Source organism: Neodiprion fabricii, chromosome 5, assembly GCF_021155785.1.
Source record: "Neodiprion fabricii isolate iyNeoFabr1 chromosome 5, iyNeoFabr1.1, whole genome shotgun sequence".
NCBI lineage: Eukaryota > Metazoa > Arthropoda > Insecta > Hymenoptera > Diprionidae > Neodiprion > Neodiprion fabricii.
This window is the reverse complement of record NC_060243.1, coordinates 21,174,829-21,197,447: the sequence shown is the minus strand read 5'-3', so window position 1 is coordinate 21,197,447 and position 22,619 is coordinate 21,174,829. Positions and strand designations below refer to the sequence as shown.

Genomic DNA, 22,619 nt, shown 5'->3' with positions numbered 1-22,619 from the left:
AAAGGCTGGCGCATGCGCAAACCCAAATTTACAACACAAAGATGAAATTGGCTACTTTCCTCAATAGAGGAAACAATCTCAACCTGAATCAATTACTTCATGACAAGAATTATTTATTGGAAGAATATAAAAATATTATAATGAAACTAGATGAACAAAAATGTACTAAATTCACTTCTCTTGCGAATTACTCCCTAGTCACTAGGCTTAACATGAGATCTAAATATTTAGATCTACAAATCCTATTGTATAATACTTCCAAAGGATAATAGCTCAGATAATTATTCAATAATTATGATCCCAGAATTATAACGAAAACGGAAAAATCCAATTTTAACGAGGTGAATTATTGTAAAAGATGTTTGTTAGCACAATATTTGGCATATTATGCTAGATTGCATATACTTTAAGGAATGTAGAGATTAAATGATACCAGAAATCGATTACAAACCTTTATATAATAATCACTTTTTTTCATTTCCAGCTCGAATGCAGCAGAGACTAAAAATGGGTAAATTTTGTTTGTACATATAGTGCTAACTATAACTAACGGAAAGAAATTGGAAAACTGATTGTACAAGCAATAAATATGCAATAATGATTACTGATGGTGAAATTTCGTGGGCTATAATGAAAGCTTGCTTTATTTCTGGCAACAATAATTTTTTATTTCAATTTTTCAAACGGGCAATAAAATCAAATGAATCTCGGAAGTAATCAGTAGTAAGAAAATAACGATGGACTGACAGTTTTGGATTAACATTTTTTATATTATCATGTCATGGAATATTATATCGAGGTGTGATTTTTGTTCTTTCGTTTTTTCTTTTTCAAGTGCTGAGTATAATTGTTCGTCTTAAGAATAAATACAATCCTATTTAAATATAGCTATCATTGATGATATATGAGGCCATGTAAAAAGGTACATCAGCCGCGGTTTCATAACGATTGTAATTAACATACCTTATCATAACAGTATATATATAATCACCTACGTATACCGTGTGTATATGTTAATTATAATAATAATCATAATAATAACAGTGATAATGTTGATAATAAGTACACAATATCAGCGATTGTCGAGAAGATAGTATCATACATAAAGCACTTTAATTGAAGAGCGTCGTATATGATTCATTAATTTAATTAATTAATTATAATTACAACTATGATTAATTATTAAATACCGCACGATATATTTTTATATATACGCAGAACGGTGAAAAATACAGGGGCGCGTAAATATCGGCACTTGATATATAGAAAAAAGATTGTATACACGTACGTGTATATATGTATATTATACAATACATACATACTACGCATACCGCAAATCACAGCGTAAAGTACACTTTGTTAAATATGATATATGAATAGGTATTATTATTTTATACAGTACATTGTGTATAACAATAATAATCCTCGGATATACAATTATTATTATAACATGCTCACATGTGTAGATATATACAATACCAACTCAGATTCAACAGTTAAGCCAAAAGTTTTTCAAAACGCTACAAAGACAAAAAAAAACAATTTTCCGATCCCGAGCCCCGTTTCTGAAAAACTCCAGGCTGGGGTGCTGGATGTGAATTTTGTGTACATATATATAAACAGACTTTCGTATTTGTGTCAGATATATTGTTTCCTTTTAATATTTACGATGTATCTATTGACGTCTACAGCATTATAGGTATGGTAAATTCGGTGGGTCTTCGCCGTGCTTCATGATTCTGAAAAAAGCACAGTTACATAGGCCGCTTTTGATGTAGTATATTTATATATACGTTTTCATGTATAATTTGGATGTGCAAGTTTATGTGTGCACTGACACGTGCACGTGAGGCAAGTCTTGTTTACCACAGGTTAGGTCGAATTGAAACCGATTTTCGAATAGAACGTCCCACGGAATAGAAAAATGAAGAAAAAAGAATTTTGTGATACGTCTTCTTGTCGTGCATATTATCTGCATCCATATTTCTAATGCTGTTTGTATTTTTAATCGGCTTGTCTTTTTTTTCACAAGAGAGGATGAAAGCGTTCTGCGAATCGAATGAGAAGTGAAATGATCTTGAGTATCAAAATCGATAACCAAATCTCATTACTTCCAAAACAGAAATGCAAAACGGGAGACGCAAGCCGCATGAAAATTGAAAATTTTGAATAATTCTTCTTCAATCTGACAGAACGTAACTACAGCTCATCCTGCTAACTATATTTTCGTGTAAAATATCTTCTCATGTTTCTTCGCTTTCTTCGCCAAGAAATCGGGGGCGATGATATCGCGAAGAGGTTTTATCGGACCCAATCGCCAATGACACGCTTGGCTAAATTCCGTCCTGAATTCGTGGATTTTCAAGTTTGTGGACCCGGAAGAGCGACGACGGGGCGGCGTTCAAGTGTTGCTGAAGAGTCTTCCGGCCGAAGAGTCGTCGTGGTTTCTGTGAGCAGGATCGTGACGAGTGCCGGATTGGTCCCCGCTGGGACCCAAAAGCCACCCTCACGTCCTCACAAACTTGTAGACCACGCCGAAAACGAGAACGCTGACAAGGACGAGGACCAGAGCGGTCACGACCTTGGCGAACGCGTTCAACCCGGTCTCGGTGTCCTGCTTCGGCCGCGCGGCCGGCAGGCGACTCTGTTTCGAAGCCAGACCCCGAGCCAACGCCGGAAATGCGAGGCTTTGGGTGAAGGTGAGCTTGTGAAGAGACTCCGAGAGCGAATAGGGACCCACCGAACCCCTCGCTGCTGCTCGCAGCAACGCGTACTCCAAGTCCAATGCGTCGAACATGCTGTACCTGGGAGGGCAGCGATCAGAGGTAAGGTACTCGTTGACATCAGATACTGAATGACGGAAGAAAGTCAAGAATAGAAGAGGATGGTGTCAAGGGAATTGATGTGATCTGGGGAAGAGGCTGTACGTTCGGTTTGGAGAAGATCAACTAAGAATTTAACGCTGGAGTTCGTATTACGTACCTACGGCACGAAGAGATGAGTTATTTGCAGGATGGAATTCGTTGTAGAGTGGAAAATTACACAGTGAATTGGTTCACTGACCTGAAGAATGGATCACAGATTGGAAAGAGGAACAAAAGTCTGTATGTTCGGTTGCGAAAAGATGATCTAAAGATGTTAGGCGAACTTTGTAGTGCTGCGATGTGAAACATGCGATATTAGTCAGATACGTTTTGTGTACATCTGAAGATGGAATGGGATAAGTGTTTCTGAACAACGTGAATTCATTTAATTGTCGTGAGGAGTCGCGGTCATATTTATTTGAAGTAATTTCAAGTGTTTAAAAAGTCTACTGTTGAAATGCCGTGAAGTCGTGCTGAATCCACTAGAGTAAAAATCGGCATTTTTTTTACAAACTCAGAAGTCATAAGATTGTTCAAGTGGTTTCAATACTTTCAATTTTATACAAGTACCTTCAAACTGTTGGAATTATTTTGAAGTACGTTGAAGCCACGTTAATCAAGTCCTTGGAAGTGTTTGGAAATTTCTTTGTTATTTTTTAGAAGGTTATTACAGCATCTTTATTTGAAGCATCTTGAACTCGTTTCAAGTGTTTTGAAATCGTATCAAGTCATTCAAAGTATTTCAAAATTGTATCGAAATATTCAGAAGCCTTCCAAAGTCTTTTCGAGTTCATTTAGGTATTCGAAGTTATTTTGGAGTGTCTACAGGTCATTTCAAGTATTACGAAGTATCTGTCACGAACCCAAAATGAATGGATCTATTAATGAGTTCGGATGATTTGCTTTATATACCTAAGAAGTCCGAGTTATTACCGACTAATATGAATTTACACTATACAACTAAGAAAAGATAATCCCTTGTTGTCGAATCTGTCTAGAGCCGGATTACGAAAGAGAGAGAAATAGAGAGAGAGAGAGAGAGAGAGAGAGAGAGAGAGAGAGAGAGAGAGAGAGAGAGAGAGGAAAATAGAGGAGAGCTGGAAAGGCGATCTAGCGAGGCTACCAACCGAGCGAGGGACTGAAATCGGAAAATGGGATGGAGGCAGTATGGATCCAAACTTCGAGCGAGGAAGACGTAATTTCGGAACGCTGGATCGGAGAGTGTCAAATAGCATTCGAGCGAGATTAACACAGAATTTATTGAAACTTTGGAGAACTTTTTATACATATATTCAAATAAATATCGTAGTTTTTTGTAATTATTTCCTCGGAAAATATGGAAGATATCAGCTGATATTCATCTGAAATCAATAGGTTTTGAAATTTACTTTGAGGACATGTCTGTCTTCTATATGGGCCTAACTTCCCCCAGAAAAATTGAAATTTCATTTTTTAGATGTGCTTAAACAAGAGAGCATAATTATTTGCCATTTTTGTCAAAACTTTTTTTGCAATAAAAAAATACTTCCAACAATAATGTTACTCCAAATTTAGGTTCATTTCGAAGAAAGACATGTCCTTAAAGTAAATTTGAAACTCTGTTGATTTCAAATGAAAACTGTGGCCTCCACAATGTACACAGTATGATGGTGACCTCCGATAGGTGGCAGCTAATATCTTCCATATTTTCCAAAGAAATACTTCAAACAAATTACGATATTTATTTGATTATATTTATAAAATGATCTCAAAGTTTCAATAAATTATATACATTCCTTTTTTGCGAAAAAAATTGTGAAATTCACTGTAACAACGTTAAATTATTATCTTGTTCGGTAATTTTAGCAAATAGACTTCGCAGTTTAGAAGTCCGTCGTTGACAGTATCTTTGAATGGTTTCGAGTCGTGTCGCGTATCTTCAAGTGTGTCAGAATGAAATTGAGGTTACAGAAATCTTTGCTAAAATCCCAACAGATCTTCTCAACCATCTCAGTTCTTTCAAACTTTTTCTGGAGCCTAATCTTTGAACCGGTTCAAGAATTATGGTTGACCCCTTGGACTTAGTTCAATTCTCTATTTTCCTTTTTCTATTTCTTTCTCACCTGCTGCTTCGTCTTCTATCTTGAGAATGCGTCGAAGCCATGGCAGAACTGGGCATCGAGTGTAAACTGCTAGTAGTCGAGCTAGACGGACTTGGGGGTCCGGGTGGTGGGTCTTCGTCAATGGACGGGTTCCTATCCGGAGATGAGGGGCACTTTGAACCGCCACTCGCGTGGTGGTGATGAAGGTGATGAAGATGAAGCCGCGCGTGATCCGGATGCAGCAAACTTGGCCGACGCGACGGCTGAGGTGTCGTTGTAGGACTTCCGGAACAAATCGGACCACAAGGCGACGGAGAAACCTGTAAATTATCCAAAGGATACGGAGTCTCAGAGGGCTTTGGTAAGTGGATCAAGTTTCAAATTTATTCTTTCCCATTCCACAAGTATCGAGTGTTAGAGTCAAGTGAAAAGCGCGTATTTTCCGGAAATTATTCACCTTTGGGAATCAAATAATGATGTGATTACAAAAAATTTCTAAACGATACATATTTTTTTTAACCGTTCTCAACTTTGAAACTAATTATTCACGGGATAACACGTCAATCCCTGTATAAGAAGTGGCACGAAAAAATTAATGCCAAATGAAAAATGATACAACAAATGAAAGTATTTTTAAATTTCCTCGATTGACGAACTATCGATCCAAAGCTGATAATAATTCTATTCATACATGGATCGATGATAAAAATTCATATAGCAGATCAGAACAGGGGAGAATGAAACTCGTTGAAAATGAATAATGGAAACAAAAGTCGGAAAAAAAGTAAAAACTGTGAACCGTGGGCCTGATAATTTTTCGTCAAATTAAACTACGGTCTCTGTAATTCTGATCCGATGTAACTGGGTGAAAATTTATACCTGTATCGAATCGATACCGCTGTCAGTTACGCTCTCCTGAGTGTCGGGGAACACGAAAGTTTGCGCCTGACCGTCAGCCTCGCCTCTGGGCGAGTCGCTGGGCCATACCTGTAGCAGGGGCAGCCCTCCCTTAGCCTCGTCACATATCTCCGTGGGTACGTGTTGCAGGCCACCTCCACCCCCGCATCCGCCGCCCCCCGACACGGCTGTACCCAAGCACAAACGGCTCAGCTCTCTCAGCGGTTTCTGGAGACGAAGAAAGTAGAGGCATTAATCACGCCGCGAAGCGACGCGAGAAGGAATAAAACGACATAACGGAAAAACATGACGAATTACAAGACGAATTGTTTCACATCAATCGTTAACGCTGTGACGTAATATATTTTCGCACAGTCTTTGTCGTTCAACAAGTGGTTTTTATACACGCTAATCGATATTCAGTCGTATCATTATCATTTTTGCTATCTGCGGACTTCAAAGATTTCTTCTCACGGTTGTTTGGTACTTTGTATTTTGACGTATTTATGCTGTTTTTTTTTCTTTTCGTTCGCTGTAATTGTCATTCGGGATTTTGAATTTTTTTTCTTCTATTTATTAATTGCCGTTTGTTATTTATTACATACTTGTTTTTTTTCACTTTTTCTTTGTTATTCGTTGTTCGTTGCTGATATTTTTGTTACTCGATAGTTGTTATTTTGCCATTGCGATTTGTTACTCGTTATAAGTTATTTGTTGATCACTGTAATCGGTTATTGCTGCAACGGTATTCATTATTTTCTATTGTTCGTCCGTTATTTTTAAGGTGAAGATTTCGTGACTCTTCGATTTTCTTAAATATGTAGAAGGATTCGTCGGAGAGGGTCAGAGAATTTGATCGTGCATGGTTCGCATATTTTTATTTTCATTTTGCGACGTTTCGGCGGGCCCAGCCTGCCGTCATTAGGCAATTTATAATGACATTCCTAAACGTACGAGATGTTCAAAACTCGGTAGTCGAGGAGGAAGTTCACACTCACAGGGAGAAGAAAATTAGTAGATTTTACTCAAAAACTGTTTTCACTATTTCTAGAGTACCATATTTTGCCTTTCATGAAGTAGATTTTATCAAAAAACCTTATGTGCCTCGCTTTTCCAACAATTTCGAGGGTCAAAATCTGCTCTTTTATTCTCTTCGTGTGAGTCTCTCAACTGTAAAGTTATAGGATAAAAACAGACGATTTTCGACAAGCCGTTCAGGGGGGGATTAAAATTGGGAGGGAGCCTAACTCGCCTCGAACAGCCGGAAGTTCATCCGCAGAGCTACGGAAGTGACACCGCATGGAATTAAACTCAGTCCGTAGCACGCAGCCACCACGATGAAAGCTTTGAAGCTCTCGAAGCTGAGCCCCCGGGACAAACGAATTCAGCGTGGGCTACGAAGGGTAAAAAATGTACCTCGCGTCGTGAAAGGAATTAAAGTTTGAAAAAAACATCATTCGCGGTGGGGGTGATGCAGAAAAAATGTATCAATTTTTTTCACCCCTTCTTCCATTCTCGAGGTTGTTGATTTTTCTGTCTCGCTTTTCTGATCTTACCAATTGAACCATAAAGCAAAATTATAGATATAACAACGTAATAAAGACGAGCGAGCAAGAATTGTTCGTCGAAAACAATTTTTAATTCGTTTTTTCTTTTTATTTTTTGCAGCCATACGCTTGTTTTCTGAGATTCAACGTTTTTATCGGCAAATAATATGCGTCAGAATGAGAGGCTAATTGATGAACAAGGTATATATGGTCAATACAGATTATATCCAACCAAAAGTATTGCCGTAATCTGTTATAAACTGCAAGGTTCGGTATGGTTCAATGTCACGCCAGCATTTTTAATCCCGCAGAAATCGATTCGTGCCCCAGAATAATAATATATTATGCAGTAAAATTTACTAATGCGTCAATTTATTCATGTATTATTGCCTGAGATCATCCATAAGCGGTGAAAGTGAATGACATTGATCAACGAAGAACTGACGCAATCTATTTCCTGTAATATATAATTGTCAAGTTAATGAACGGCAATATACATATATATGTGGGATGAGTAAACAAAAAACAAACGAAAGTACTGAGAGTTTTTTTCATTGTCGAATTTTGTCAACCGTGAAAAGATTCTTCAGTAATAACTATCTTCATTAATTCTCCCAATTCGTTACGTAATTGAAATCAAGTTGCGTGTCTATGATGTAACGTATAGATTACGTGGCAACGTGGTAATAAACTTATAAGTTTAAATCGTTAACTTTCAACAGGTTACACCTCCGCCAATACATATTCATGTGAATATACACAGGCTAAGTGAAAGCGTGCACAGAGTGCGACTGAAAAAAAAAACAAAATAGTAACAATCAATAAAGAAATCAGTTCTATTACTATAGTTACATCACTATTCATAGATTTCGTATATTATTTTTTTGATCATCGTCACTTCGCACTAAATATATCACGATATTTTTAATGTTGTACGTTGCGTATACCAATTATAATTACATGATGCTACATCATATGTAAGTAAGCATATTATGCCTGAAAAATACTCCCGACACCGCTTATCAATTTTTTCCGTTTTTTTTTTCTTCGGTAACATGTGTTTTATTTTTTTTTAAACAGTTTATTCACTCGTTCATGTATTTATTCACTGAAATCACGATCGAATCAAGATTAAATCTAAAATAACGAATACCCAAACACGTCAATCTGACAACGCAGCGTGTTACATTATATAGGTATACAGTTAACGCTTGAAATTCTATTTAAAAAAATATGCGTTCTGCTTTATTTAAACGATGGAAAAAAAAATCTAAATCTGCGCAAAATGAAATTGGTATCAGGTACTAGGCAAATATTAATTACCTGTTTTAATCTGGTGTTTATTTATCTATTGGTTCACTATGCCACATTTCAAATTTAAATATGAACAATAATAATTCTGTTTGATCGTTTATACGTTGGTTTACTCAATTCTGGCGGATTCGAAGGGTATCGATGAAAAGAAAAGAAAAGAAATAATAGCACTGTCAATATCTTTCTACATCACGCACTTCCGCTCGTTATTCGTACTCATCAGTCTTGTTTCTGAAAAGTATTATAAACAAAACTAAAAAAAAAAAAGTAACACAAAACATAACGTACGAGAATAAGAATGATCACACAACGATAATTGCACTTCGGAAGAATTTATTCTTTAGATTATAAATATCTCCCACTGGTTGAAATTAATGTTATCTAAACGGGTAAAAAAAAACAAAAAAAAAAAAAAAAACAAATCAATCAAAATGAATTTTTTCTTCCTCTCCGAAAGTTATCTTTTCTGAATTATGGCACGTGGGTCTATGACAGTAGAAGATTTCCGCAACGCCAGTTAGGCCCATCTGTCCTACAACTATATCAAAAGTGTTTGCTTCCTATTAAGAATATCGCTGCTAATGACCCACCTGCATGCTTCTTCTAGGACGGGATGCATGGCAGGCAGAGCAGTCTATGTAAAGTGCGCGGAACGATCAGGCAGTCGGAAAACAAAAAAAAAATAAAAAAAAAAACAAATGCACAGTGCACATGAGCCGACCGCGCGTGCGACTCGATCGGTACACGAACCGATCAGCACCGGTCAAGCACTGTCCGCGCTTAAAGGCGACTCGGTATCTCCGCGGTGCCCACAGCCATGCACTGCGGGACGCGCACACCGGACGGACGCCTGACGCACCAAAAAACCGAAACCCGCCGCCGCCTGTGCCGAGAGGAAAGGAGAGGAGACGCGACGCCGGCGCGAGACCCTCGCCTAGGTCAAGGTCCTCCACCCCCCACTCCCATCCCCACCCTGACCTGTCGCGGGGCACGCCAACGGTGTTTTTCCCTGCCCCTGACTGCCTGCCGCCGTGCTCGCACGGCTCAGGGGCGCGATCGATCGTTGGCGGGGGGCGCGGGGCCCGATTAGCTGCTGCAGCCTGCCGGCTCGTTCCCAAAGAAGATGAAGCGACTCGTGTTGTGCTGGGAAGTTTGGGGGCGCGGGACCCATCGATCGAGTCTCCCTCTTTCTCGCTATCCCTCGCCCTCCGCACTTTGGAAATGATAAATATTTCAGGCGAGTAAATATTCCCGGCGAAAACCCCTGAAATAATTAATCATTCATTATTAAACGAGAATAACAAGCGGATTCAGGGTTTCTGCCAGAGAGAAAAAGAAGAAAAATTCACGGGATCGCGGCGCGCGTCAAGTTTTTCAAACCGAAGCGAGTCCGTTTCTTTGACATACTAACGCGAAAGGCCCGATATGATGTAAATGAATTTCTATATGTTCTATTTATAAATATATAGCTTTGTCAATAGATTTCCGTTATTTTCTCTTTTTCTTTTTGAACTGCGGACACGTCGAAACAAACGACGTACTTACACCAGCTGGGGAAGGTGATTGTTCTACAAAACGCTGCACATCTGGCGGGAAAAAATCGACCGAGTTTTAGGTTATAAGAATTTATCGGAGACGAGTGTCAAATCGAGAAGGAGTTCTACATTCAGAAATATAAAATTCACCGAATGCGTTTACCGATTATTATTGTGAGCAGACAGCGGATAACTTTTATTCTCCCGTGGTTGATCGAATTGAAGAACGCGTACCTGCGAAGTCTGCTAACAGACGCTTGTCAGCTTAGATAAAGAAATTTTTGGCAGGCTTTACTTAGGTTAGATTTTCGAGATGACATTAGCGAGATAATTAGCATGGTGCGAGAATTGAAGTCCCCGATGATCAATGCATGATGAGATGGTGCTTGTGAGTGTTGTAGGGCAAAAGGCGAACGATCCTATTCCGGTCATGCCATCGACTTTAGCCTTGACCCAACCTCGACCCTGACCGGCTGCTGATCGATGTGCATTGGAAGTAGAAAAATTGGTAATAGAAAAGTGTATAAGTACATCGTTAATCGTGTCTTCCAGGCTTTGTTTTAGAATGCCAATAAATTAATTAGGGTAGTACGAATTGATGGAAGTAAAGAAATCTGGTCTGAACGATCGCTAGATTTTTCGCGGAGTAAAAATATTTGCATAAAATTTCCCGCTGTCGCTTAATTTATCGCATGAAAATTACGATGTCGGATTATAATTTGACCGCGAAGTCGTTACAGTCTGCGAAAATTCCGAGAAATTAAAAGCCCATTTGCCAAAAATAATAAGCATAATAATAGCAATACTAATTACTCTATAATAATCACAATGGCAAGGGCTGCAGAACGGATAAAAGAAATGAAGTGACATACTTATAATATTTCATCAAGTCACGCCATCCTTATCCTGTGTACTTCGCTGTTCTAATCGCGGTACAGCCTCAAGTATGAGGTGTGTAGATATATATCTGAAAAAGTCGAGCTTTTACTTCGTCAAGGAAATATACGACGACGCTGTTCACGGTCGTCGTTGAAATCGATGTGTACAGGCGCGCGGGCTTGTTGCTGCCTTAGAGTTCGTGGTTAATGGTTCTTTTTTCATAAAAAAAAAAAAACATTTTCAAACTGACGTCGAGCCGAACGAGAGGATTTGTTCGGTTAATTAAAGCAGTTGTACATAGATCAAAAACGTTTGGTTATTTTATCATCGACTTGAACGGTTCTAACGGTAATTTGCTGATTCGGAAATCCCCGATGTTTAATTTAGTAGTATTTTTTGGTTCACGGTCTTTCGAAATATAGCCAATAAATGGAAACAAAAAACGAGTAGGAAGAAAGAAAAAATGGTGTCGACGCACTTTCAAAACGTTAGATGGATTTAATTAAGTACACTAAAAGTAAGCTCGGCTAAAATCTACTGATTAAAACGAGCGCGGCAAACCGCTGAAGTAACGTTTATACGTTTCAAATCCGGAAACTGAATCCAAGCTCTAAGCCCAACTCCAGCTGTACTCTAATTTCTGCATAACCACGGGAAAATTCACCGCGCGTTCCGAAATCCCTCAGTAATAATTTTTCTGCGCAAGAATATTCATGAGCTGCCCAAGGTGTGAAATGGCGAGGGCAAAATTTGCCAGTGGAAAAGGTCATACAGACGGAGAGGTGAAATGTTAAGAGTAAAAAAAGTTTCCTCCACGAAAATTCAAGGTTTTTACTCGATGTTTCTTATTACCTCTTTTTTCAAACACACCCCTTCGTCATTGAAATAAAAACGACAAAGATGATGGTGAGAACACAGAAAAAAGACTTCAATCTTTGGGAATTCGTAGGTCCCATACATTATACCTACAAAAAACGAAAATATATATTGACTTATCCATACACGAGAAGCCCTCAAGGTTATACATTGAGTGTATTGCATGCTGAAACATTCAAGGATCCCGTTTTATCAATAAGAAATTCGCGTGGTTCCCGCAACAACCGAATTGAGCGAAAGAGCAAGAGAGGGGGAGAGAAGCCTGCTTTGTATTTCATCCCGTAAACCCCAAGACCCTGGGCTAGGATCAACGATCGCGAGCAAGTAAAACTATTGTCCAGGTGCCGCTGGGCATACCCATTAACCTGCGCTTTAAATGAACAACTATTAACCAAAAACTCTTGTCAATCCAACCTAGGTTACAAAAATAAGTGAGTGATTGAAAATTGTCCAGCAACGTAATCTTGAGACTCGTGCAAACTCCAGATTGCCTATACATGATAACGATCAGTATTTAAAACGGTGATCACTAACGGCGGCCGTGGAACAAGGTCTTACCGATCGCTAATCGATTGATCGATACCAGCTGAGATTTCAACAACCTTACCGGCCGTTGGCGAAAGAATAAATTGATCGATTTCGCGTCGATCAAGTTAATCTGTGGTGGTAGCGGTACTGAAAAACCGCAAGATGTCGCTAGTGGTACAAGAGAAAGAATAATTCACGAATCAGTTTTGCGTACAGTTTGTCTTTTAGCCGCGGGTTGGCCGCAGGCAGGGAAAGCTCCTCCTCGAAGGCTTTGACGGCCGTGTTCAAGCCGCGTCTTCTTTCCTTTCACCTAGCGGCATATGTCACGCAGGGCCGCATCGCGGTCCAATCATCAGAATACAACAGACCGATGAAGATTCTCTCTTCTTTTCTTTCACGCCTCTCTTTAATTCTCTCTAATGTTTGCGCCGCACGTAATCATTGAGAAAGCTGTCCAAACCTGGGACCGTGATACGGTGCTACCTGTGTTACCGAAAAGGCTCATCAACGTCCCATCACCTCATATCCATATGGTCTTTGACCAAAAATATTTCCACGAACGATGCAAGTGACGGATTGAAATAAAAGTACATACAAGAAAAAATCGAAAAACAAAAGAATAGCGGAGATGGGATGAGATGAGATTTCTGATCGGCTCCTGGCGCCACGAAAAAAATGTTATCGATGACGGTAAAGGTTGCTTGGTTATGGGTTGCAACATCGGTTTAAGAAAGTAATATACAACTTTTAAACAGTGTACAAATGTCACGGTGGACTTGGAACCTCGGTGAACTTTTTTTCTTATACCAGGGTGGCCATCTAGGGGGACAGGAATGAAAAAAGAATGGAAAGGATTAGCGTCTAGAATGACTTGTGGAATTCTTTCTTGTGAGAGATCGAGTCAAGGTGTCTACGCCAAATTCCGTGATGACAATGCGGCCTTTCCAGGGGAATTGCTCTATTTCCATGACTCATAACCGAGACCAGACTAGATGGACACCAATAAACACCCTCTGCACCGTGTACTGTATAACTTCATTATTGCAAGTACACTTATGGTGACTTTAATACCGCTAACTGGAGAGAATTCAAATGATGTGGTGACATTAATGGATGAAGAGGAAGATGAACGACGAAGAGAGACAGAGCGAGAGATAGAGAGAGTGAGTCGTAGATTGCGTAACAGCGATCGTTCGAAATACTGGAAAGGGAGATCAAATGGCCGTTCGGAAAGGATCAGGATTACCCCGAAGGGACCGTAACCGAGAATTAGCATGAATTTAAAGACTGACGACATTCTGAAGCGAAGTTAAATGGCCCGGAGCAGTTTGTTTGGTCAGTAGTTGTAAAGTGTGAAATACCACTGGTTGAGCTTGAGCTTGGATTTCGGGTTCCCGGACTCCGCACCTATGTGCTCGTGATTAATGGCACGCTATGTTGGAAGCCATGCGTGCGACGCGGTCCTTCTTTCGATCGTACGTACGCGTTCAGTGAACGCACCAGAAATGCCACCTGTCTTACTCGTCGATATATCAAGGCCCCCAGGAAGCGAAAACCCGCAAAGCCACCATTGCTCTATGCCTGCACTATACACGGGGCATACGGCCCACGTGCATTACCTCCGAATTCCACAATCGAACGGTTGTCAACCGCTGAAGATGATGAAGATGAAGAAGAAGAAGCCAAAGACGTGGACGAATATGGAAGGCACCGCAGCTACTGAACGTCATAATCATTGCCTGGGTAACCATTATGCAACGTCATATTGCCTGACGGTGAATTCCTCTTGCGAATGTCTCGAATCGCCAAGACTATCTGTCTTCCTTTCTCCGTTTCCGCTCACGCACGGTGTATCTTCCTCAGGGCGGATCAGGTGAGAGCCACTGAGGCACTTTAGAGTCGAAGACCGAGCTGCATAGCAACGCTTCATCGATCTCGCATTCACTGCAGTACGGAAAGCGTCTTTGTACAGTGATTCCTGTTTGCGATGTTAAAAATAACTCGCGATCATCGGAAGAATGAGGACCCCTACTCCCGACTGGTGTAACGGAAGTCCAGGGGTGAAGAACGTCCTTGAGTATGCACCGATCTCCTTCCAATGCGCGGTTCCACCCTATAGGTGGGATTCCTGTTTTTCCTTTCTTCACTTCTTCTTTTTCGACTACAGGGTCTCAAGCAACGGTGCCCTTTGACTTTCTTTGGCTTCTGGCCCCGGCTACGCACACATCCCATGGCAGGTGATAGTGTGTTGCGTATTTGCGTCGAGGATACGACGCTATTTAGCATGGTGGGGAAGCCTCCTTGTGGTGGTGGCAATATAAGGCCAGGTGAGTGGCGCGCTCAGCCAGTCCGTAAGCGGTCCCTAACCGAAGGCCCGCCTCCCTTGTCAGCAACGATCGCGTGCCAATCGCCCCCCCGGAAGTGGCCTTAACTTATACCCGAATCGCTCGTAACTCGCGGCGCTCGCGAAGCGAAGAGCGACGCAAAGAGTGAAAAAGAAGGAGAGGAAGGAAGAAGCCGACTAGAAGTGTGGCAAGGAGAACACAACACCATTCCTTACACTAATATCCTTTTACCAACAAACTGAGACTCCTGATTATTACCTGAGGATGAAATCCTCTACGGTGCTAATTGCCCTGGCGACCATCGCAATCGCTGGTAAGTCTTCATCATCTGTAACTTTAACTATTCGATTTAATTTTTTTTTCCGTTAATTGAGTGTTGAATGAAAACTGGTGTTCGAAAATCGGTCAAAATCGGCACAAAAAACAAAACAGTAACAGCCGTTACCGATATTTGCCCATTTTCTATATTTTCCTCAAATCTTGTTTGTGATTTTTCTACCCCTACTCGTTCAGTGATTTATATTCATGTAGGATCGATATTGGTAAGATTCGCCCATTTTCTCAGTAGCATAAGATTTGAATATCAAATTATTGCTACTGAACTCAGCTGTCGTTGACTGTAGTTGCATAAGATTGGGAGAGCGTGAAAGCCTCGGTCGAGACCGTCCGGTTGGTCCCGGTTAGATGACGTCACCATACCTCGGGGCGACTCAGACAAGGTGGGGGACAACTTTCCCTACCGTCCACGTTTATATGTACTTATTAGCAGCAGTTGAACAGTGTGATGTAGCGGGTGGAAAAGTCACGAAGAAACTTTATTCATTCGATCTTTTAATCCCGAACCTGAACGGATTTACCGATCGTTCACCGCTATTTTTCGACGGCTTATTCCAGGCGCCACAAGGACTAAGCGACAGGCTACAGAGGAGCCCAAGAAGGAGGAAAGCTTCGAGAACGAGATTTGCAAGGACAAAGATGCCGGAGAGTGGTTCCGACTCGTTGCCGGTGAGGGTGACAACTGCCGTGACGTTATCCAGTGCACAAGCTCAGGTCTTCAGGCTATCAGATGTCCGGCCGGTCTCTACTTCGACATTGAGAAGCAGACTTGCGACTGGAAGGACTCGGTCAAGAACTGCAAGCTGAAGAACAAAGAGAGGAAGATCAAGCCTCTCCTTTACACCGACGAGCCATTGTGTCAGGACGGTTTCCTCGCCTGTGGTGACGGCAACTGTATTGAACGTGGTCTCTTCTGTAACGGAGAAAAGGACTGCGGCGATGGCTCGGACGAAAACACCTGCGGTGAGCAGATATTCATGTCTACTTGTATTATGCTAAGCGGCTAACGAAAAGACTTTCTCCTCGGTTTTTGGACCTCGCAATCAACACTCGTTCCGGATTTCAGACATGGACAACGACCCCAACAGGGCGCCACCGTGCGATCCGGCAGTCTGCGTTTTGCCGGACTGCTTCTGCTCCGAGGATGGAACTACAGTTCCGGGTGACCTGCCGGCCAAGGACGTGCCCCAGATGATCACCATCACTTTCGACGACGCGATAAACAACAATAACATCAACCTCTACAAGGAGATGTTCAACGGAAAGCGGAAGAACCCGAACGGCTGTGACATCAAGGCGACGTACTTCGTATCCCACAAGTACACCAACTACTCGGCGATGCAGGAGACTCACAGAAAGGGACACGAGATCGCCGTCCACTCCATATCGTGAGTAAATAATCACGGTGATCATCTTGATGTTGAGAAAACCCGCAACGCTGTTACACTGATTTCTTATTCAATCACAGTCACAACGACGACGAGCAGTTCTGGTCCAACGCGACGGTCGACGACTGGGCGAAGGAAATGGCCGGTATGAGGATAATCGCGGAGAAATACGCCAATCTTACCGACAACAGCGTGGTTGGAGTGCGTGCTCCATATCTAAGGGTTGGTGGTAACAACCAGTTCACGATGATGGAGGAACAAGCCTTCCTCTACGACTCGACCATCACGGCGGCCCTGAACAACCCGCCACTATGGCCGTACACTATGTACTTCAGGATGCCGCATCGCTGCCACGGAAACCTCCAGCATTGCCCAACGAGGTGAGTAGGAAGTTGATTTGACTTCGTTTCCATTCGGATTGCTCGTCATGTCACTGGGTTGCAATTGCCTTTCCCTCTGTCTCTCTCTTCCTCAGGTCACACGCTGTCTGGGAGATGGTGATGAACGAGCTGGACCGCAGGGAGGACCCTGAAAACGACGAGTACCTGCCGGGATGCGCGATGGTCGATTCGTGCAGCAACATCCTGACCGGTGACCAGTTTTACGACTTCTTGAACCACAACTTTGATCGGCATTACAAGCAGAACCGCGCGCCGCTCGGTCTCTACTTCCACGCCGCCTGGCTGAAAAACAACCCCGAGTTCCTAGACGCGTTCCTCTACTGGATAGACGAGATACTGAGCAGCCATAACGACGTGTACTTCGTCACGATGACCCAGGTAATACAGTGGATACAGAATCCGAGAACCATCAGTGAGTCGAAGAACTTCGAACCCTGGAGGGAGAAGTGCTCGGTCGAAGGACCCCCGGCCTGCTGGGTACCCCATAGCTGCAAGCTCACCTCGAAAGAGGTTCCCGGGGAGACCATCAACCTCCAGACTTGCGTCAGGTGCCCGAATAACTACCCCTGGATAAACGACCCGACCGGCGACGGTTTCTTCTAAACACGTTACACCCCCAAACTAGCTACGAATTAATTTCAACAACAGTCCATCCCCAATGAGAGTTAAAGAAAAGAAAATAGATAAGAACCAGCAATAACGCTATGGGAACAAGATATACGTAAGATTATCAACGACGCCAAGTGCATATTATATATCACCACTATTTCCCCCCCCTCATTTTTACTTCTCAATATTGAGAGGAGGTGTTGACAGAGTAGAAAGAGAAAAAACAAAAACGCGGAACAAAACATCCGGAAACGCTTAGAATCTCGATGTACACTCTGTGAATAATTGACCGTAATAATATCAATCGGTCTACACGAATTATGAATAGGCGCTTGACTTCGTTGCAGACTATATATCGCCTATCAAGCAATCGTATACCTGCAGCCTTTCATATAAAAGCGGTATTACGGCAAAGGCGGCCGGCAAATCGACCCTCTGGTCATTAACGTCGGACTGTGGAAGCGCGGAATATAATCCGGCAATACTTGTCGTTCTTTTTTTATTTAAAATTTTTTTTCACTGTTTCGCTCTTAAAAGAAAAAACTTTTTACACATACTGAAACACAGAAAAAACACATCCGGACTACAATTTCCTGTTCCGTCTGGATTCTAATTTCTTACGTTTCATTTTTTGTTTCATATATTTCATTTTTTTTCCACGTAATACACCGCCGCGATTTTTCCACGAGTGATGATGGAATTCCTGCCCTTATTTTCCAAGGGTTGAACAAAAATTGAAAATATATGTAAGATCAAGGGCAAGAACAAAAATAAAGCCAGGAAACTATGAAATTATACTATTATGTAATGATAATGACTAAAATAATGGTAATAATGATTATAAATTGTAATATGTATAATGTATGTATTGTATGTGTATATATGCGTTTATATACTGTATATGTACATATATGTATATATACTACACTATACTACCATGAATCTGTATGTGTTTTTACACATATACGTGTATGTACATATTTGTATTATAAAATAAGTGATATACTGTTTCAACAAAAGTTTACTAAGGAAAAAAAATACCACTATGACGTTAACAAAAATCAAGACAACAACGACGATGACGATGACGGTAGAACAATGTTTAAAACAAAAAAAAACACATAAAGAAAAGAAGAAGAAGAAGAAGAGTAAAAAAGATTATGAATATAGTAACCAAAAAACAAAAATGAATATACAAAGAACAAAAAAGAAAAAAAAAGAAAAACAACAGAAAAAAATTGAAATGCCCCATAAAAAAAAACAACAAAAATCTTTAATAAAACATGTTAAAAAATTACAATATGATTACAGATTATGGTTTCATTTATTTGATTCATTTGTTGTCACTCTTTCTCTCTTTTTTTGTCTTTCATCTATTCACATTGTATCTTATTACGGATATCATTATATCAGTCTTGATTTCAATATTCATAACACTCCCGCGGAGGAGGAAGCGTATAATTCCGTGGCCGACTCGTCGTTTGTTCAAAGCTCATGCAACAGCCATAGCATACATAACGTAAGTGACTTACATTATGTGTATACGGTACACGACGCTTAAACTTGACCGTGTTTATTGGTATAATTGAGAGAATAATAAAATTCCAAGAGAAAAGGAGACGAACGTGTGTGTGTATAAAATGGAAGAGAATTTTAAAACGCGATTCGGAGTTAATGTCATTTTGTTGACCAAGACCCAGTTCAATACTTCAGCAACCTTTAACTATCGTGCTGTAATGGATCGAAAATGGCAAATGAGTCAATAATGAAAGTAATAAATAAATAAATGTTACGAACGGACGTTTCGATCAACTTCTGCCACTTTTCATTCTACTCTCTGACCCGATTTCATCATTACTCCACATATTTTTATAAAAATTGCAAATGCCAGAAAAATAAAAAATCTGGGTGTGAGGTAATCAAGGTCGTGTCTTGGGTTGGGAAATGCGATTGAACACGAGGGTAACGATGAGAACTGAGACAAACAGATGAAAGAATTCATTTTCTTTCTTGTTAAAAAAATATATTCTTGCATTTCGCGATGGCGGATATAAATTCAGGACTTCGTTCGTAATCGAGGAGAGTGAAAATTCTGGCCTCATGCTCCGGCTTCACAGTTGCAAGCCTAAGGCGTCGCCCACGTAATTCCGCAAAGATATCTTGCCTTCAATGGATCGATACATGCGCATTGTAATATGTATATCATACCTGCACACACTCTGCACTTCCAGATGGTGGTTGACATTTAATATCGTTGCGGGTATAATATTTACGTACTTCAACTACAGGTGCGAAAAAATAAATTAAAAGAAAATGACAAAACAACGTTTCGGTTATGTAAACTCGATTCAAAATGTACACCGCGTTTATTATCCTCACAGTGTCCACAGGCTGGTCACTTTACAAATAGAAAATAAAATTGGATAGAATTGGCTGGAAGGCATGAGGATCGTTGAGAATAATCTCTTGTCGATGATTTTACACGCGTGCAATTCAGGAGGAAGTGATGGAATGTTTTTTTTTCCAATCGGTAATCTCGCTTGTTTCGTTATAATTCCTTTACCGTCTTAGTCTCGAGAACTAAAGGCCAATATACAGTGAAGAGACACCGTATCGCGAAGAGAGTGTATGCGACGGCGAAGTGTCATCGTAGTGAAGCAGTGCCACTTACTTAAAGCCGACTGGAATGCACTTCTAAACAGAACTCGTTGACATTTGCATGGCAGCGAGCAGAAGTAGCTGAACATAAGGGCCAAACGTGCCCGGTTTCCTTTCCACTCCAACCTAACAGCTGGTGCAAAGATGGCTAGAGAGTTTGGAACGCTCATCTTCCCTTGAGAAGATAAATGCACCAATTGGGTATGTCTATTCTTTTCATCTTCTCTCTATTTCGTTTCGTGGTGAAAATTATCTACATCGGTGTAATACCGATTTTCAGATTCGCATGCGAATATTTTTCTTTGCATTGTATCTCAAGTTCCAGGTAACAACTGATCAGTGCCGGGTACCCAAGCCATACGCTAAGATCTCACGTAAGCGAAAGTAGAGAAAGCTGAGATAGCTCGGTGTTGCCGCCGATTCGACGAGTGCTACTGCTGCAAGGACGTCAGCCTCGAGCTACTAACCGTTGGAAAACACATCAATACTCTATGTCATGTCAAGTTTTAAGCCGCACGATTCGCTACGCGAGATCTTCGGGGAAATTTATTTCAGGGATACCGATATGGATCCGATGGAGGCCGTGTTTCAACGTAACGAAAAATCGGGTAGAGACATTATTCGAAGTAATTTTTCGTACAAGAGAAATATTCGCCCTTTATATCGTTGACCATTGTTTTGAAACGATCTCAAAAAATCGGTAACGAGATATTAGATTCGGTATTGGCTGTCTCTTCATTTCCCATTTCTCAGCGTTCAAAATTTACCGCTAGTGATTTTAATGACGTACGAATCAAATTACCTGACTATATTGACGCTGAGATACCTACCGGAATTTGGGAAATACTTGAAAAATCGACAGATATTAGATAAACATCATGAAATTAGAAACTTGCTGTAGGGTAATTACCATTTGGATCATATAAGTTGCATATAATTTAATATCGATATCTATCATATTTAAATACTTCAAACTATCCGAACGTTCCTTCTACTGCAGACAAATATTCTACTGTATTCATAAAATGTATTTTATTCCTTGTTATAATTCCAATGGAAAGTTCTTGTTTGAAGAACACGACGCGATAATACCGATCTTTGAAAAATACTCAATAAATTGGTATAAGAATTTTTTCGATTGAGGAAGTGTAATACTACACGAAGTGGAGATTAACGACAAGACCCGTCCTTATACCGATTTTCTGCAATCCTGAGTCACAATAGATCGGAGATAATTTAGAAAATTCGATAAAATTTACAGACGCAAAAGCTAGGCCGGAGTGTATTCAGAAATATCGCATTTTTATTGAAATAACGACTCAATCGATTATTGTTTGTGTTCCCAGAAATCGACCGGCATAATCGTATAACGTGAGACCTTGCAGCCGATTTCAAAAGTAGATCACATTTCTAAATATCCGATTGTTGAATGAGTATACCGATATAATGATGTAACAAAAATAATTCTCATTAACAAACATCAGTCACACACATATTAGATTATAATGACATGCTGTAGGCCCCCAGGGTTTGGCAGATCGGTCGACCATGAGCATTCAATTTGGGCTGGTAAATTGCTTCTGTCTTCGTCGTTGTGTCTTGATTATTTTTTGAATGGGAAAACCGCGGTACTAATTTGTAGGTGAGACGTGGTAGCCCGGTGAAATTTTCTGTCACTGTACACTCTTTCGTTGTGTTGTACCTAGACTGCAAATTCTGGGTCAGTGGGTGACAAAAGCCGGCGTCTATCTTCTGCAGGCGAGTAAATTCACTCGAAGTGAAAAGAGTAGCTGATGTTGAGAGTCGCGTTTTTTCGTGTTCTTTAATTCAAGAGAAAATCTTATTTTAGCGGTGTGGGTTTCGGAGAAGGGGCGAACAGATTTGAATAACGAGTTTTTAATGCATTGCTATCTGACCTTCCCCTACGGTAAATCGAAGGCCAAATTAGACGATAATATACTTATTCGTATGTATATATATTTTCAAGAAATGTTACCAAGCAACTAACGATTGATGGAACAAACCGTTGACATTCTTCCGATGTTGTATAATTACTGGATTTGGTTACCTTGAATACTGTATTTTAATCAAGCACGCTCATTTTCTCGCTACCCAGATTCTAGCCATCAGAATTCATCCGTTTAACATTTATGCGACTGAAGAAGGAATAAATTCCACATTTTAACTTCAAAGCTTACTCTCTGCTGACCTTTTCGAAATTGCCGCTATTAGAAATCAAAGTTTAATGGTAAACTGGAATCCAAACGGACAGACACGTGACTTTTGATCCTTAAATTCTTGTCATAGGAACGCGATTACAAAACACGTTTCACAAACTTATATACAGGTGTTTAGCTGTCG

The 22,619-nt window shown here is 40.6% G+C and overlaps 2 protein-coding genes and 1 long non-coding RNA gene across 4 annotated transcripts; 2 read left to right on the top strand and 1 right to left on the bottom strand.

The window, feature by feature from the left end:
* Window positions 1-1,544: 1,544 nt before the first annotated feature.
* Window positions 1,545-9,520, bottom strand: LOC124182745. 2 transcript variants are annotated; one of them, XR_006870850.1, is made up of 5 exons: window positions 9,294-9,520; window positions 5,825-6,070; window positions 4,967-5,265; window positions 2,983-3,063; window positions 2,712-2,804 (listed from the first exon to the last, which is right to left on the bottom strand). XR_006870850.1 is itself a non-coding variant. In XM_046570370.1 (4 exons), exons 1-4 carry the CDS (start codon window positions 9,297-9,299, stop codon window positions 2,507-2,509), a joined length of 849 nt encoding a protein of 282 aa, XP_046426326.1. In that variant the 5' UTR covers window positions 9,300-9,516; the 3' UTR covers window positions 1,545-2,506. The 2 variants fall into 2 exon arrangements, 1 of the variants encoding a protein (XP_046426326.1); XM_046570370.1 differs by lacking the exon at window positions 2,983-3,063 and having other exon boundaries at window positions 1,545-2,804; window positions 9,294-9,516.
* A 5,340-nt stretch (window positions 9,521-14,860) lies between these two features.
* On the top strand, window positions 14,861-18,748 carry LOC124183900 (chitin deacetylase 1). The gene is made up of 5 exons (XM_046573054.1): window positions 14,861-15,179; window positions 15,761-16,165; window positions 16,269-16,590; window positions 16,671-16,970; window positions 17,066-18,748. Exons 1-5 carry the CDS (start codon window positions 15,131-15,133, stop codon window positions 17,592-17,594), a joined length of 1,605 nt encoding a protein of 534 aa, XP_046429010.1. The 5' UTR covers window positions 14,861-15,130; the 3' UTR covers window positions 17,595-18,748.
* Window positions 18,749-18,797: 49 nt separating this feature from the next.
* Window positions 18,798-21,400, top strand: LOC124183901. The gene is made up of 2 exons (XR_006871078.1): window positions 18,798-20,459; window positions 20,578-21,400. It is a non-coding gene; the product is annotated as an uncharacterized LOC124183901 (long non-coding RNA).
* The last annotated feature ends 1,219 nt before the right edge of the window (window positions 21,401-22,619 follow it).

Excerpts from the sequence above, each read along its gene's own strand:
- LOC124182745 (XM_046570370.1), bottom strand. Across the intron at positions 5,266-5,824 it reads GCGGTATCGATTCGATACAG|GTTTCTCCGTCGCCTTGTGG; the intron begins GTATAAATTTTC and ends GATAATTTACAG. Across the intron at positions 2,805-4,966 it reads GATAGAAGACGAAGCAGCAG|GTACAGCATGTTCGACGCAT; the intron begins GTGAGAAAGAAA and ends CTGCCCTCCCAG.
- LOC124183900 (XM_046573054.1), top strand. The coding sequence starts at position 15,131 with ATGAAATCCTCTACGGTGCTAATTGCCCTGGCGACCATCGCAATCGCT. Across the intron at positions 16,166-16,268 it reads CTCGGACGAAAACACCTGCG|ACATGGACAACGACCCCAAC; the intron begins GTGAGCAGATAT and ends TCCGGATTTCAG. Across the intron at positions 16,971-17,065 it reads CTCCAGCATTGCCCAACGAG|GTCACACGCTGTCTGGGAGA; the intron begins GTGAGTAGGAAG and ends TCTCTTCCTCAG.